The sequence below is a fragment of the Mauremys reevesii genome, linkage group 4, assembly GCF_016161935.1.
Source record: "Mauremys reevesii isolate NIE-2019 linkage group 4, ASM1616193v1, whole genome shotgun sequence".
Taxonomy (NCBI): Eukaryota; Metazoa; Chordata; order Testudines; family Geoemydidae; genus Mauremys; species Mauremys reevesii.
This window is the reverse complement of record NC_052626.1, coordinates 107,144,524-107,162,651: the sequence shown is the minus strand read 5'-3', so window position 1 is coordinate 107,162,651 and position 18,128 is coordinate 107,144,524. Positions and strand designations below refer to the sequence as shown.

General features: G+C 45.5%; 1 protein-coding gene across 1 annotated transcript in view; it reads left to right on the top strand.

Annotated features, from left to right (window-relative positions):
• The window catches only part of CD81 (CD81 molecule), a 71,411-nt gene extending 53,488 nt beyond the window's left edge, over positions 1–17,923 (top strand). The window contains exons 4-8 of the mRNA XM_039536304.1: positions 5,197–5,271; positions 10,706–10,822; positions 11,752–11,853; positions 12,560–12,658; positions 14,105–17,923. Coding sequence (XP_039392238.1) covers positions 5,197–5,271; positions 10,706–10,822; positions 11,752–11,853; positions 12,560–12,658; positions 14,105–14,167 — 456 coding nt within the window. The 3' untranslated portion in view covers positions 14,168–17,923. The remainder of the gene's footprint in view (positions 1–5,196; positions 5,272–10,705; positions 10,823–11,751; positions 11,854–12,559; positions 12,659–14,104) is intronic.
• Positions 17,924–18,128: the final 205 nt, after the last annotated feature.

The window sequence follows — 18,128 nt, the reverse complement described above, 5'->3', positions numbered from 1 at the left end:
CTGGAGTTTGCACTGTGCAGTTCTGGACTATCAGAAAGTTTCCTGCTAATGAACATCACCAGCCTCTTGCTGATTCCTGGTCTTGGGAAGGGGGCAGGAGCCACCAGTAGAATGGGAGGGGTGTAGGAAGCAGGACACAAGATTCATTCCAGAAGTCACAGGGGCATGAGGCCAGCTGGGACTCGCTGCATTTATTTGTCCCACTCTGGACACAGTGCCTTCAAGCAGCCACAGAGACCTCCCTTCTCTTTCTTACCTAGCGTCCCCTACAAACCGCCCAAACCCTGGAAATCAGTTTCTGCCTCAAGTGGATAACCCAGTTCCTTAAGAGTTAACTGGCTGTACTGTGGCCCTGAGTAGGTGTTTGGCTAAAGCTTCCTACAGCACCACAGTGAGGCCTCTCTGGCTTTAAGATTAAGCTTGATAAGTTTATGGAGGGAATGGTTTGATAGGATAACGTGATTTAGTCAATAGGTCAATAACGTGCGACCACTGGTAATCAGTACCGAGGGTCAATGTTGGGATATTGAAAGTCTTTTTCCTGAGTGTCTGGCTGGAGAGTCTTGCCCGCATGCTCGGGGTTCAGCTGATCGCCATATTTGGGGTCGGGAAGGAATTTTCCTCCAGGGTAGATTGGCAGTGGCCCTGGAGATTTTTCGCCTTCCTCCGCAGCATGGGGCAGGGTTCGCTTTCTGGAGGATTATCTGCTACTTGAAGTCTTTAAATCAGGATTTGGGGACTTCAACAGCCAAGGGAGAGAATTATTTCAGGAGTGGGTGGGTCAGCTTTTGTTGCCTGCATCTTGCGGGAGGTCAGACTAGATGATCATAATGGTCCCTTCTGATCTTAAATTCTATGATTCTATGAAATGCTGGGAAATTTGTAATTCAAGCAAGCAAGTATTATCAGCGTAATCCAACAGTTAGGACTCTGGGCAGGTTCTGTTCTATTAACATTTGCACAAACTCCAAGCCCACACAATGCTGTTGTCCCCATTCACCTTGACCTCCACCATATCGCTTTCTGTCTATTAACCATGGAATTCCAGCAGGGACTACTCAGCACCTAAAACTGGGCTAGGTGCTTTAGATATGTGGTAAACAGTTGCCAGTTCCTCAGTTTATACGGTCCAGTATGTATCTATCAACAGGGGAACCTGCATAATGGAGCCCTGGTAAACTAAACCATTGCAGAGTGGAGATGATTGTGTTGCTAGTAAAGAGAGGGAATCTTAGCCAACCTTAGTGTTCGGCATGGGAAGTAAGTTTGGATTAATCATATGTCCAGCTTCCTGAGTTTTCAAAATAGACTATTCCATGGTATTTCCAGCTCATTCTTGTGACATTTTGGTACTTTCAGAATCCAGAACTACAGAGCCATACAAATTTGAAAAATAAGAGGTGAATGAGGGAACTATCGATTTCTGAACTTTCTTTGACTCTTGTAAGTTTTGGTCTGAGCTTTGGGTGGAAGTTTGTCTGCAATGAATCCCAGTGCTGTAAAGGGCTCTGGTTGGAGAAGTTCCAGCGCTCCAGTGTGTTCATGGACTGCCTGGAATTAAAACACATTGCAATGGTACATCCTCTGTATTCTGGCAAGGAAACCTATCCTTATGAGCCAGCTTCCTGCTGCCATCTCTGTGTGTATGTCCTTAAAGAGAACACAGCACCCCAAAAGCCTCTACTTTGGGGGAGCTTATTTGTTTAAAATTAGTCCTAGGCTGGGTTGTAATCTTAGACTAGACTCCAGTCTGTTTGGCTTTCCAAGGGAAAATGTTTCACAGCTGTCTCCAGTTAGGGCATTGAGCACCCCATTGGGACTCGGAGCCAGGAATAGAACTCAGGTTTCCCGCCACCAGCCTGATGGGTGAACTTAGCCAAGTCATTTCTGTTCCCCGTGCCTCAGTTTCCCATCTGTAAAAGGGTGATAATGATCCTCATCTCCTGTGTAGAATGTTTTGAGCTCTCCCGAAGAAAAGTGCTATCTAAGAGCTAGATATAATTACTAATAACAATCGAAGGTGAGAAGAACCAAGTGGCAAATATGGCAGGGATTGTCTGAGTGAGATCCTGAGCACCTGGGGAATACCAGGTTATAGACTTTGTCAGCAAGTTCTTGTAAAACCAAGGAACTACAGTAATTGAATACCCTGCCTCCCTTTGAAGTCTGGAAGGCGATTTAATGGGCAGATGACAGAATATATTTGAGACCTCATAATGAAACTGACTGCTACTGCTGAGATTAGCAGTGCTGACTACATCCCTCCCTCACACTTTTGCTTGCCAAGGGACGGCTGGAGGCACCTTGTGAATGACACCTGATAAGCTGTGGTTACATGAGGAAACTGATGCTACTGTGCACTAAGGCATGGAGCTTTCAAGGCAAAGTGTTTTAACCCACCAGGTATTTATTTCCTCTCTGTGACCTAGCTCCCCATGTGGCCGAGGATAATGGCTGTTCAGAAGAAAATGTTCATCACACAGGAGTAATACAAGGCAGTCAGTGGCATTTAAATTGTCCACAAAAGCCAGACTGGAAACAGGCGCTAAAGACTAGGAACCACGGAAGTGATCTATTGAGAATATGTTCTAATGCCACAGATGCTATTCTCACTATGTGGCTGGTAGGAGGAAGGTTTCCTCCCCCTAGCACACCTTGAAGGTTCTGTGCTGCTTCCATCTCCGCGGATGTAACTTTAGGGAGCATAGGAAGATATATAAGGAAATGACTATTTGAATGGAGATTCAAGAAGAGAATAACACAGAGAAGGTGTTGGTACTAAATGCGCACACCATATGCATTGTGAGCTTTGCTTCTAGAGATGCTGGATAGCTTCTTGGACGGCAAGAAATAAAGCACTCCTTGTTTTGCAGTCATGTGACCTTCAAAAGATTTCAGGGGCTCCTGTTAATGGAAGGGCAAGCTTTCTAGCTGGACCCTAGCAATGTGGCTTTTGCTATAAGGGAAAATGTAGTAAGGATCTCGGTTGTGGAGAAGGATAAGGAATAGACTGTGTGAATTCCATGTTACTGGGGAGAACTTTAAGTCAAGGCACTGAGCCTTGATAGCATGTGCCTGAATGGAGCTTTTTTGCTCATGTTTTCAGTATGAGGAGTTTAAATCCTGCTCCTGCTTGCACTAGGCTCTGTGTGAAATCTGGCCTGGGTTCTGTGTGGAAGGAAGCTCCTGTGGAAGTACCAAGTGCCAGGTCAGGAATCTGGAGGGGGTGTCTCAGAACATTACCTTTATATAGGAAGAGTTTCATAACTGACTTGCAAAAATGATTAAAAGTGCAGCTTTCCAAAGACATGTAAATAAACACCTTTTTCTCACCAGAGGATACCAACTGCAAGAGTGAAACCTAGTGTCCAGTCTGGGAATTACAGCAGCCTTGCCCTAACTGTTTGGATTAAGTTACAATTGAAACCGCAGTCACTGGCTACAAATGCCTAAAGTTTTCTCTGGTAAAGAGCGCCACTTCTACTTCATGTAATCCCTTTCGTTTTATATGTTGGAGTCTAGGCTCTGACCTTCCAGATCAGAAGCCACAAAAACCGAATAATTTTGTTACAAGTACAGTTTAAAAACTCCTTTTTCCTGACTGCCTAGGATCATTGCGCATGTGTGTGAGTGAGTGAAACTTGGAAAGAAATCCCAATTGCCAATAATATGGTGCTCCCTTTTATGATGTCTTCTTTCATCTGCACATCCACCTCTTCCCTTTCAGCTTTCAAGAAGTTGGCTGCCAGACAACTAGGACATCAGCCTTTCCCAGAAAAGAGTTGGTCTAGGGAATGGTGTAGCAGGACTGGCTGTGGGAAATGCTCAGAGGACTCTCCACCCTATGCTATCCCCACAGGAATGGAGTAGGAACACTTAACTTGGACCAGTGTGATTTAGCTTCTCTTTCTTCTTTCATTAGTCTCCCAAAGCCAGAATAGAAAATTAACCCTCAAGTCCTCCTGGGAACCCAAAGTTCTGTCCCTCGCGGTGGTGGAACAGGAGTTCCCAGGGAGACGTTATGCTCAAAAGGGTTAATACTATCTTTGGATGCATAAACAGAGGAATCTTGAGTTTTTATGTCTGTGTTTGGCACTGGTGCAACCGCTGCTGGAATATTGTGTCCAGTTCTGTTGTCAACAGTTGAAGAAGGGTGTTGCTAAATTGGAGAGAGTTCAGAGAAGAGCCACAAGAATGATTAGAAAACCTGCCTTATAGATTGAGCTCCTGGAGCCTATCACTATTTATCTTAACAAAGAGCAGGTTAAAGGGGACTTGATTACCGTCTCTAAATACCTGCATGGGAAACAAATCTTTGATAATGGGCTCTTCAGTCAGATACAGAAAGGTACACCATGATTCAATGGCTGGAACTTGAAGTGAGACGAAATTCAGACTGGAAATAAGGCATACATTTACCAAGGGTCAGGGTGGATTCTCCACCATGGGCAATTTTTAAATCAAGGCTCGACGTCTCTCTAAAAGACGTGTTCTAGGAATTATTTTGGGGAAGTTCTACGGGCTGTGTTGTGCAGGTCAGACTAGATGATCACAGTGGGTCCCTTCTGGCATTGGAATCTATTAATCTTGTAGAGGGAGATTCTGGCTTGGCAGGAGTGGAGTATTCGGGTTAAGTGCTAATAGGGTGAGGCTGTGAGAACCATGTGTGTTCATATTTATGCAAAAAACTGCAGTAGCTTTGCAGGGCTGCAGCTGCCAAGAGAACCCTCCATAAATCACAGCCTGACGCACTTCTGCTCCTCAGCGGCTGGTACATGCTGTTATCCCCACACTGGCAAAGCTAGAATGGCTTGTGTCAAAGCAGGAAGCTCGCACAGCGTGCCCTGTAAGCCCAGGAAGATCCTTTTTTCCATAGAGCCCCCCTTTTCTCTTGTTCTGATTGACAGACAGGTCTGTGATAATCTCTCCCCAACCCAGACTAGCCTGAATTGTTCCCAGAGTGGAATTGCTCAAGGGTCTCTCTCAGTACCATGCATGTAGAATGTTTTTGCCACAGATTCCTTGAGCCATTGAAGCCATGTTGCTATCCCCATCAGTTGAACCATATTTTTTCCCTGGTGGGACAATTCTGCCCTATTCTTCATCCAGTGGAACTGTGAGCTGCCCTCTCCAAAGCCCCTTTCTCTGCCCTGTAGTCAAGCCTCTTAATGTCCCTCTCCTAATCTGTCTTCACAGTTCTTCACTTGCCTGGTGATCCTGTTTGCTTGTGAAGTGGCAGCTGGAATCTGGGGATTCGTCAATAAAGACCTGGTAAGAAAAATATCCCTGAAACCTTTGTTCCTGTGCGATCATACGGTTGTGCAAGAGTCTGCTATGGTTCTGTCCCAGCTGGTGGAAAGATGGTCTTGTGCTTGAGGCATCAGACTGAGACTCAGGGGATGTTGGTTCAGTTCCTGGTTCTACCACAGATTCACTCTGTGTGTGTGTCCATATATATAGAGAGAGAGGGAGAGAGAGAGAGAAAGATATACCTATTTCATAGAACTGGAAGGGACCCCAAAAAGTCATTTAGTCCTGCCTGCTGCCTTCACCTGCTTTGAGCAGGGGGTTGGACTAGATGACCTCCTGAGGTCCCTTCCAACCCTGAGATTCTATGACTAGCAGGACCAAGTACTGATTTTGCCCCAGATCCCTAAGCGGCCCCCTCAAGGATTGAACTCACAACCTGGGTTTATCAGGCCAATGCTCAAACCACTGAGCTATCCCTCCCCCCTTGGGGGGTAAGTCACTCAACCTTTCTGTGCCTCACTCCCCCCACCCCAATGTACAGTGCCTAGAAGAATGGGGCCCTAATCTCAGCTTGGTTCTCTAGGTGCTACTGCAATACAAATAACACTAGTGGACCCTTGCATAGAGTTCTGGAGTGTAATGTGGGTGTGCATAGATACATGCGTGGGGGAGAGGGGAGGGAAATAGAGCAAACCTGGCCGCATAGCACGAAGGGAATCTCTGGACTCTCACAGCACCAAACCCCACTGGGTACTCTTGCTCAGGGACCAGGTTACATTGTAAGAAGGGATCTCTTGCAAATTCCTGTTCCTCGAAAGTGCAGTGTACATGCTGTGAATTTTCATCATGCCAGGAGCAGATTGCTACTGCCTTAGATTCCATGCATGCACAAGATGCAGAGACCGTATACAGGCCAGACACTGTGTACTGGTCACTCACGCGTGAGGTGGGAATGATGGACCTACTCCCTGCCAAGCCTATGTGGACTTTTCAACCTGAAATCTCAGTATTCAACCTTTGGAGCCTCAGGATGAGTATATGTGTTCTGAGGAGCCTGAAATGAAGGACATGACCTGAGTACCAGAGGGGTAGTCGTGTTAGTCTGGATCTGTAAAAACCGACAGAGTCCTGTGGCACCTTATAGACTAACAGACATATTGGAGCATAAGATCTTTTGGATGAATACCCACTTTGTCAAATGCACGTGACCTGAGTAAACTCCCTCCTTTCGCCTCCCCACAGAAGTACCACTTCCCTTTCTGCTCTCTTCCCCCGCCCCTCCTTGCAGACATACACAGCAGCTGCCTTGTGCTGATACCCACCTACCAGGCACCAAGTCACTTCTCTACATAATGTCACCTGGGTCTCCATGTTGATTCCTCCCTGTCTTCAGCCCTGCACTGCAATATGCCCTGTCTTCTGGATTGAGATATGCTGGAGGGAAGATGTCTCATCAGGGACCAGTGTTCCCTAAAGAGGGGTGGTTGGATTGGGTTGGCTGCACCTTTTGAGTCCGGACCTGCCCCCACCTTTCTTCTGGCACAGCACTCCTCAGAAACTGGTATAACATGCATGCATGCTCCAAGGATCGACTGCCTCTGCATGAGAACTTTGGCAATCCTGCAGTGAGGCGGGAATTGTACATTAATATTCTGGTCACTTCACCATCGGTGGGTTCAAGAAGAGAAGGGATTTACTGTGCTTGGAGAAACAGTCAGCATTGGGTGGGGTTGGGGTGAGAGTTGGAAAATCAATTGCTTTATTAAGAAATTTAATTAAACTACACAAGCAGGTGGTTGTCAGTTCCATTTCAGATCCATTTGAGACCTCACTCACGCGGCTGTGGATGGAAAGATTCAACCAGTGATTCATAGGAGAGAAGCATTACTTCATTAGAAAAAAACTCTGTGGCTAAGGATATGAACCCTTTCAGGATGGTTGTGGGCTATGTAAATGTTACTTTGTCTGGGTATTGTTGGTGAGAGGCCAAGAGGTGACAAAAAGAATAAAATCCAGTTAGGAATTTGCTATTGATTTTTATGTGGAAGATGCTCCGATACCAAGGGGATGGGCGGCAGTATAAAACCCTAAAAGAGGACAAGGATTTGCCAACCTGATGAGAGCAGCGGTGTCTGCAAATTGTGATGTAATTTAGTATTTGAATATGAATGGGGATAATTCAGGTTCTTGCTCGATCACACTTTTTGTGTCTGCTTTCCCTGCGCTCAGGGGTGTAGTGGCTGGGGATCTTGACTAATAATGCTGACAGTCTGTTTCTCCCCTCCTCCCCTTCCTCCCATCCACCCGTCTGATGCACCTCCTAACTAACATGGGGGGAGCTGGGGCTGGTGGGGGTGTTCTGATCAAAGGAGAGGCTACTCTCTGTAAACCTCTCTGCTGAATGGCTCTGACTAAAGCTCACTTGCATTAACGGGTGCCAGTGGCATTGGAGCACTGAACCATGTTCAGCGAGAGGAAATGTTATTAGCAGCATTTGACCACTAGTCAAGTCCAGACGGTGCTGAATAAATGGAATTGCTGCATTTTGTCTCATCTTACAGCCCTTAATGACATCACCCTGGGGAAGATCTGGTAATAAAACTGGCATCCCACGCCTACTTCATTATGACATCAGAGGCACTCCTTGATTTCTGATTTGGCTTAGATTGCCATGGAGGGAGGGGGGACGTTAATTTTCCCCTGACTCTACTAGTGAATGACTTGGCCTGATGATGTCACACTCAAATCTAATACATTGGGCAGAAGGGAGGGGGCAAAAGGGCAACTAATAAAATCAAATCTGGGGTTTCTGTGATTTGGCCACCCCTTTCAGCACTGAGAGGGCTGGGCTGCTGCAGATTTAGTTTAAGAACTCTGTCCCCTCTTGTTTCTGCTGTCTAACCTTTTCCCTCTGCTCTTCCTGTTCAGGAAAAACTGCTTTTCTTGCAAGGGGGGATATTTTGTTTAAAGTGAGTTTTGGCACTTGTGAAAGGCGCCAGGCTAACCTCTCTGGATCCTGAGGTCTTCTGTTAATGTACAGTGCAGGCAACAGCTGTGCAAGCTTCCCCATGTACCTCTGGCACTGCATAGCATTGCTTTGTGCTTTTGACTGCTGCCACGTTCTTCCTCAGAGATGGCTGCATTTTAGTGGGCAAATGGGTGATTTATACAATACGGTGGAAGTTTTTCAAAGCGCCATAGCAAATTTGGGCACCCAGTGCCTATTAGCTATAATGTCCATAACCCTTAGGCAGCTTTGAAAACATCAGTCTGTGTATAGAGCAGTGGCGGATTAGCCACTGGGCCAACGGAGCGCATGCCCAAGGGCCCCAGCCAACTGGGGTGGCCCCGGAAAAATGGGTACGCCCCGACCCAGTCCGCCTGCCCAGTGTTTTTGCTGGGGAGCGGGGAAAGCCCCCATGTCCCGACCCCGCTTCCTGGTAGGATCACTGGGCGGGGAGGGCGTGGACTGCAGATGAAAGAAGTGGGGAGGGGCCCCCCAATTGCTCTGGACCAGGGACCCACAAAACTGTAATCCACCTCTGGTATACAGAGAGCATTTGTAGAATACTTGGCTATCATTGGCTGAAAGGCAGTGTGTAATGAATGCTTATACTTTTTGCCCTTCAAGCATTCAGTAGCTTGAAGTACTTTGAGCTCTGTGAGGCTGAGGGGAAGTGGTCCCTACCACTTACCTCTATAAACAAAACATAGTCAGCCTAAATAAGTCTGCTTGCTTTCTCTTCAGAGACCAAGTGTAACTGCCCACAGTTCAGCTACCACACAGTTCTTCTAAACAAGCATATTTTATTCTTAAGGTAAAAGCATTGCAGCAAAAATATTAAAAGCAATAGAAGTATCTGCATGCATGCTAATAAGCTTACCAGAGATCACCCCCTCCAAGGTGGTCTCTGGCAGGACTAATCCTTTAAAACACCTCCCCTGCTTTGTGGTTTCAAGTTCATCACACTCTTTGCTCAGAATGAGAGCACTCATGAAAGTGTCCATCCTTTTATATGGTTTGGAGGTCTTTGAACTGGAGTATTCAGGAGCAGGTATTCAGACAATAGGTATCTCTACTCAAGGGGTAGCTTCAAAAGAATGGATTCAGAGTGGGTCATTTGCATTTCTCTCACCCCCGAGTATTTCCTAGGAAATCCACTTTACATATATTGTCCTAGAAAGTCCTTTGAAGTTCCTAATATCTCCTAGAGATTGCATTAATCCTGTCTTCCTGCTAGAAGTAATTCTTCCACTCTACTCTGTGCTGATTAGGACTCAACTGAAGTATTGTGTCCAGTTCTGGGTGCCACATTTCAGGAAGGATGTGGACAAATTGGAGAGAGTCTAGAGAAGAGTGACAAAAATGGTTAAAGGTCTAGAAAACATGACCTATGAAGGAAGATTGAAAAAATTGGGTTTGTTTAGAAAAGAGAAGACAGAGAGGACATAACAGTTTTCAAGTACATAAAAGGTTGTTACAAGGAAGACAGAGGAAAAATTATTTTTTCTTAACCTCTGAGGATAGGATGAGAAGCAGTGGGCTTAAATTGCAACTAGGGAGGTTTTGGTTGGACATTAAAAAAAACTTCCTAACCGTCAGAGTGGTGAAGCACTGGAGTAAATTGCCTAGGGAAGTTGTGGAATCCCCATCATTGGAGATGTTTAAGAGCAGGTTAGACAAACACCTGTTGGGGATGGTCTAGATCAGGGGTAGGCAACCTATGGCACGCGTGCCGCACGCGAGCTGATTTTCAGTGGCACTCACGCTGCCCGGGTCCTGGCCACCGGTCCGGGGGGGCTCTGCATTTTAATTTAATTTTAAATGAAGCTTCTTCAACATTTAAAAAACCTTATTTACTTTACATACAACAATAGCTTAGTTATATACTTTAGACTTATAGAAAGAGACCTTCTTGTCAGTAGCTACCAGTGTGGTGCGCTGCTCTTCTTTGATGATGATAACAGTCAGCTGCGTGCGTATCTTGCTACACTTCTAAAAATGTTAAAATGTATTACTGGCATGTGAAACCTTAAATCAGAGTGAATAAATGAAGACTCGGCACAACACTTCTGAAAGGTTGCCAACCCCTGGTCTAGATGATAGTCCTGCCATGAGTGTAGGGGACTCTTGAGGTCCCTTCCAGTCCTATGATTCTAAAGAAGTTCCATACGATCCCCCACATTTTTAATATAATGAACTCCAAGTGTATTTGAATTAAGTTTGTTAGCTCAGTAAGGTTTATCCAGGATATTATAGGATATTGCCATAATTGTCACAAATACAGTCCAGCTCTTCTTACTCATCTGGGAATGACACTGACAGTGACGTGCGATTAGCTGGGCTGCCTGGCATCTGTACCACTTTGTCGCTGCCTTGCACAGCAGTTGGAAGGATCTGTTTAGATTTATTGTCTGTGGCTTTAAGAGGGATTTTCTTGCTCTCCTTCTTTAGGTTGCCAAAGACGTGAAGCAGTTCTACGACCAAGCATTGCAACAAGCGTTGCAACAAGACCTGTCAGATTCTGATGCAACTAATGCGAAAACGGTGGTGAAGACCTTCCATGAAACGGTAAGGTGCCTGGGATATCTATGGGGGGCTCTCCATAGGGCATAAGATAATCTACCCAGTCGCGGTACTACCTCCAAATAAAAGGTCCCCAGGTATCCCCAGGAGATACGCACCTTGGAGTAATCTGACCAACCCATGTATGATGAGCCCTCCTTCAGTTTGTAGGACTACAGAAGTGGTCAGGAATAAGCATTGCTGTGCATAAACTGCTCCTCCTGCGAAGGACGAGGCAGTGAGATTGAACAGCTGGTGCCTTGGACTCAGTGTAGCAAAGGCATTAACATGATCAGGAGCTGGTATCAAGGCTTTCTCAGCACAGGGTCTTTGCTGTGAAGATCCGAGTTAGCTCATGCCTAGCTATTATCAGAGCTTGGTGCAAAAACCACCTATTTTCAGAAGGCTTGTCAGATAACAGGAATGAGGAGCTGAAGGAATGGTGACAGGGAGATGCCAGGTCTGAGTATTTAAACCAAGGGATGGCAAGAACAGGGCCCACTGGAGACTAAATTACATCCTGATCTTAATATTTTGCCCTGGATGCTTAGGCATGTTGTATAGCTACCTGAGATAGATAGGATGATGCATGTGATAGTATTCTGTCTAACATGGAGCCCATTAAGTCAGGTCCGAGTTTAAATAAAAGCCCTTTTGTTTACCCTGAAACTATCCCATGCCTCCATTAAATAGAATCCAATGGAAGAGGAGCTCAGCTCAGATTAATTCGTCCAGCATTTCCTCTGGCTCTAGCTAGACCTTCTGGGATCTCCAGGGGCCAGGAATACACATCTGGTAGGATTATCCTATCCAGCCGCTGCACTACATAGAAATCAGAACTTGAATTTGGAGGTTTACTACTCTCCATACAAGCCAAGCTGATAGCTGTGACCTGGAAATGCAGCCTGCTAACTCTGTGTTCTCTCCACATATAGCTGGATTGCTGCGGTGCAAACACCATGATGGCCATAAGTGCCTCGTTGACCAAAAATGATCTCTGTCCAAAGGAAAAAACCTTTCTGGAAACAATTACCCAGGTAGGAATGGCTGCTGTTTCTACCGTACAGTGTTGGGCGAGGGAGCAAGTCCATGAAGCCCTACTACAATCTTGACACACCCTGGAAACTCACCCTTGCCCTGGTAGGGAAACAGTTGCTCAGTCCCAATTCTTGAATTGGGGTTGACTTCCCCATCGCCCTCCCATCAAGAAGGGGAAGAAAGCAATGCATCAGAATTAAACATCCCATCTTCTGTCTTAATATCCACTCAGGAGCCAGTCCTCTCTGCTAGCTGGCAGAGGTGTGGGGCTGGTGGGGAGAGTAAGTGGGGATAGCAAAGGAGTAAGGATAAGAAACTCATCTCCTTATCATTGACAGCCCCACTGGAAATGGATGGGCTATTCAGCACCAAACAAATCCTCCACAGGAAGTCAGTCCAGGGCATGGTGCTACTTTTGCATGCTATGGTTAGTGGCTAGGGGTGGCTCCAGCTTGGCTGTTACTCAAAAATGCAGGAAATAAGGTGCTGGAAGCTACCAGTGGGGTGAAATTTTCATTCCTACTGAAATCAATTGGATTTTTACCATTGATTTAATTGGGCCCAGGAAATTACACATGAAGTTGCATGGGAAGGGGGAGGGATAGTAGAAATATTGAACTCCACTTCTTCCTGTACAAGTGTGCCTTGGTGCACAGCTAGAGAGAGAGAGACCAAGCTGTCTGACATGCATTCTCCTCTGCTTAGGGTCAACTGCCCCAGGATTGTCATAAGAAAATTGATGAGCTGTTCTCGGAGAAGTTGTACCTGATTGGTATTGCAGCCATCGTGGTGGCTGTGATCATGGTAAGTTTGAATATTGGTGCAGCACATGAGGGTTTGTGGTTTAAACTCTCTGACTTTCATCTGGATTTTTAAAGTGAAACTATAAATCTAGTGCTCATGAAAGCATGTGGCTAGCACTGACTCATTAACACGGCATGGGCTGTGTTACTCCATGTAGCTGTACTGATCTGAAACTCCTACTGGGGTCCCCCCCACAAAACTGACCTCTCCTGCCTGTTTGTCAAGAAAGCCCTTCCCCAGCCTCCCCAGCTGTACCAGTGCACCGCAATCCTGACAGATCCCACCTGTGCCGAGGTGAGTATTGGCTCCATGACCCAGACGGAGACTCACTAGAGAGTAGGATGGGAGCCGCCAGACTCATAGAATTGTAACCAGAGCCATATTTAGTGGCAAGTCTCTGGAGTGTAAAGGCAAAATAACTTTATCTGCTGCCCCACCTCATTTCCTTTGAAAACCATTTTAATTCCATCCTTCCCATGATGCACTCCGCTTCCCACCTCAGTGTAGGTAGACTAGAGAGCTAGCCAGGAGCACAGCGCCCCTTTCCTTGTCCATTCCAATTCTCATTCCCATCAGTGCTCTCTCTTCGGTTGCCCCCTGTCCTGCAATCAAGACACTGAATACCATAAGAACTGTCTCCAGGCTGGGTGCTCTACTCTGAGTTCTAACTCGTGAGGTCCATAGCAGAACAAGCAGTGGTTATGAATTGTGCCAGGTGCCCCTTTTAGAAACCTAAGGCAATGTTTTTACTCAAAATACAACTAACCTGTAGTGCTCTCTGCTGCAGGATATTACTGAGATGTACAGCATTTTAAATTTTACAAGGGGATTAGACACAAATTTTTAAAAACCACTCTAGTTGAGATGAAGTTACAAGAGCTCTCTGTCCTGTTCTTCAAGGTGCAAGTGGATCTCCCAGCTGGAGGAGGCAATTGTATTTCCCCCTACATTTCAGAACTTCTTCAGTTAGTTCATATGAGATTTCTACGCCTTCCTCCAAAGCATCCATTGGCTAGTTTCAGAGGCAATATACCAGGACTAGATGGGCCATTGTCCTGTTCTTGCATTGTTGAGAATCCAGCTCATGATTTACAATGTCCAGGCTCTGCTAAGACACAGTGGAGGTAGAGTGACCTCGGGAAACAGCCAGTTGCAATGCCCCGATCCTGTTGTACCCAGCACTGGAGGAAGTTAGAGCAGCTGAGAGCCTAACTGGGTTACAGTCAGTGGAGAATAGGTATAGCATGTTATGCCCAGGACATGACCCGCACTTTCTCTTGTGCCAGAAGTGGAGGAAGGATGATGGAGTCCTGGATTAGCACAGCAGACCAGGGAATCAAACTCTGTGTCCTTAAGCTCTGGCCAGGAGAAGATAATGGATGGGGATGTCTTAGGTCATTAGGGCTTACAAATAAGAATTTCACTGGTAGCTTTGTCTCCTTACAGATCTTCGAAATGATCCTGAGCATGATACTGTGCTGTGGCATAAGGAATAGCACCGTGTATTGAGAAGTGGAGAGTTGGGGGGGGAAGGTTGGAGATGACCGTGCAAAAGGGACCCCAAGTGCCACCAAGTGACCAGGAGACATTTCAACAAAAGACAAAGAAAACTATGTATATAAATACTTCCAATATTACCATACAGTACTTAGCATTGTTACTTTAAACTACTTTTTTTTTTTTACACAAGTAAAACTTTCCCATGACCTTGTGGCTGAGTTAGTTACACATCAGTTTTGTGTGGTAGGGAAAGCTACTGTACCAGCGATTCTGACACACACACCCCCCTTTTTTTTTTGTCCTCCCCATTATTTCAGTGATGATGTTTATGGTGCAGAAACACAGAGGTACAGAGCAGCAGGCTACAGCCTCTTGTGAGGACAGTGAACACCTTTGCCTTGGTTTTAAGTTTATAACTGGAAACTTAAGCAGGGTTTTTTGTCTTCCTCTCTTTTCCCCGTGGTCCTGACTCCATGGCATTCCCTAGCTGCTCAGAGGAAAGTTTGACTTGGTGCGCAAAGCCTGGTAGAAATGAGAAGCGGGGGACACAGTCCTTCAAGCTGGAACAGTCCTTCAAGCCCCCTGGGCTGCATCTCAGACACATTTATGTTGCAAAATAAACATGAGAGTTTAATAGTTACAATTTTAAATTTTAACTTTTGCTTTTTTTCCCCTGGGGTTTGTAACTCATTTAAAAACAAAACAACAAATGGACCCATTCATTTTGGCCTGAAGCTGTCTCACAGGTTCATAGCCTGGGAGTGAATTCTTACCCTGTTTTTCCCCCCAAATTCTTCAAATGACTGAAAAATAAGTCTGCTTTATGTTCCTGGACACTACTTTCCAGTCATGTAACATGGGGACTGGAGGGGCTGGATTTCCAGTCTGGTTTTGTTAGTTCCTAATTTGAACTGATACTTCTGTATAAAGGATATATTAACAGGGGGAGGGTAGGTAAGCGCTGAGAACCGGAACACTCAAAATCCTCCACAAAACAAATGTAGGATGACTTTGGGGGTGATTTTTTTTCATGTTATTTCAAACCAATTTTGTCTTTGCATCATAGTTCTCGTTGATACAGTTTTGTTTGCTCATGGCATATTGTCATATATGCTGTAATTATGCCAAAAATTCCATAACCTGTTAAACATTGTTTTTTAAAAGCCTTTCATTTAAAACGTACATTAAGAGTTGGAAACCAACTCACTCAAGCTGGGAAATTCAGGATTTAAGAAGGCACCAGTTTGAACATACGTTTTTTTGTGTAGGTTAAAATCCAAGCTAGATGTTACCAACTAAATGTGTGTGGCTTTAACTGTATGTCACTCTATTGGACTAACAGAATCGCTGTTGCCCTGTACATAAGAGGATAGTGTGCGCCTCAAATCCTACGTAATAAAATGTGTGTGTGTGTCTCTCTCTCTCTAAAAGATGCTCTATATGTATAGATAGATATATTTTAAACAAAGCTATTTCACTTTTCCCTACCCCTTGTGGGTACTTGAGTTGGGGACTCCAGCATCTTGCAGCTGTTGGCTGAGCAGAAGCAGGAAGTTTTTATTCTCAACCCAGTTAAGATTTGAGGTTCCTCTTGCTTTCTCCCCCTGCCCCTTTAAGGGATGTTTCTATTTCCCTGAAGTGTTTCTTTTGTAACTTTCAGAAGTATGAGTGTTCCAAATCAGGTTTGGGGTGAGGGGGATCCTGTGTTCTTTCTAGGCTCTGCGCACCCCTTCACCACTGTGTGTTAGGTACCACAGCCATTGCTACACCCTGAATGAGGGATTCCCACAAGTGGGCAAATTGATCAATCCAGAGGCTTATTTTTTTCCTTGTTTCCCTTTCTTGCCTGTTTAAACACATAAGGGCTCTAAAAAAACAAAAAAAAGTGACCTAAGGAAGAGGTGTATCAACACAGCCTAGATTGATTGGGGGTTGGGCAGGAAGTAATTTAACCGTAGAAGCAGCCTTAAAGTAACATTGCCCTGAATGTCCATTTTGCATGCATTGGAAAGAAGAACAGATGGTGCCTCCTCCACTGTACATTTTTTAGGGTCACCTCCTCTGATATGTGGCTATATCTAAAATGTGATGCATCAGCTGAGCATGTGTGTTTACATATATGTGCATCAGGATTGTTAGCATACAGAATGGATGTGTAACTCGCCACTTCTTTGTCAACTGTTGATAAATATGTATAAATATGCCATTAAGCATTTCAGTTTTGTTTTTTCCTATACCGTATATTTGATATTGTTCAGTATTCAGTTGATATTGTGTCAGTAGCTGGAGCTCTGTTTGAAGATTGGCTGGGTCTCCAAAGAAGCAAGTGCAGGTCAGGCACGTACTTAGATGTAGCTTTAAGGTACTAGACTTGCCCTTTGCGTTAGCAAGTGGAAGAAGTGACTATTGAGAAGCATGCTGGGCTGAAGCCTGATAAGTGTGGGAGGAAAACATGGAAGCAAAGTCTTTGGTCAAAAAGTGCCCTGAGATTGCTGGAATTTGCCATCCAACCCCGAACTACACAACGGAAAGTAACTATTCACTTCGAACTCTGGTGATGCCCTGGTAGCTGTCAGCTACCAATGCAGCCTCCCGCCCTGGAGAAAAAGCCTGCATGGAAGAGATGCTGATGGAACTCGGAGCTCTGAAGGCTGGGGAAATGGCTTTTGAGTGTGGCCACAGTGATTTGGGATTAGGTTAGAGGGAATAGAGTCCTGAGGACACAAAGTGGTCAGACTGGAGGTCACGGAAGGAAGCTGAAAGATGGGTTTCACTGGGTGGCATTAATGCCCTGTCCATTTCTCTTCAGGGTTATTACAGGAGTATTCCCATGTCCCATTGCTTGTTTGTCAGCCTGCCACGCCAGGGGAGGGAGAGAAGGAGCTGCCATGCATAAGAATGGACTGAGGAGTTGAGGAACAGCTAAGTAAAACAACCCCTTTGGTCATCTCTGTCCTAAACTCCTGAGAAGGGGAGGCCTAAGCAGAATGGAGGTGGTGTGTGTGAAAATCTGAGAGCAGACTCCCCCTCACGTTATTCCTGAGAACTGCTCAATATCCAAAAGGGACATTGCCCTGTATCTGAATAACCAGTTCTAAAGCTAGATGAGGAGGAAGAGAAGCAGAATGCAGGACTCATGTTCCTTCCAAGAGACTATCCTGCCTATGTATGTGTACACACATGCAAGCCTGCAGACCCAGGGCCTGATCCTGGAGACCCCTTGCAGACAGGATTGGTGTCCACTGCATAGGGCTCTGCAGGATCAGGGCTGTGGGCTATAAATACACACAAACGCTTCCTCTGAACAGAACTCTCTTCCCAGAGGAAACAACCAGTCATTGAGAAAACAGTCATAAGGCAAAGGAAGAAGAGGAGAGCCCCATTTCACTGGGGGAGGCCAGGAGCAGGGAAGTAACCAGGGCTGGGTTTGAAGACCCATGCTAGAAAGTCAAACAGAGCTGCTGCCAGCTGAACTGAATGCTTGGGATTCTTTTATATTGTGGAGCATGCCACAAAGCTGTGTGTTTAACTTCTTCCTCCAGCTGCCTTGGTTGGGTTTTTTTTGTTTTTTTTTTAAGAAAAAAAAAATCTAATGTTAATCATAGTGTGTATAGTGTGATCATGATCTACGATTTACAACCAGTTCACCTTAACACCGGGATGCTTCATGAGCCAGGCTTTGACAGCATGGGCAGAGCCAGGCCTCTGGGATGATGGAGGAGGAGAAATGGGCAGGCTGGAGTGGGACATCCAGAATCAAGCTAAGTAAAGGCAAATGGCTTTTGCCAATAACAGTTGCTGCCGCAGGTGCCCTCCTTTAGGAGGGGCAGCAGTGGGGGAGCTAGTATGAATTCCAAAATGATGAGAGGGTTAAAATTCAGAAAGGCCTGTGGTGGCTAACGAGTGGGGAAACTAAACTGGTACTAAAAAGCAACTGAGAATATCCCAAAGAGCTCATTGTTCCCCAATC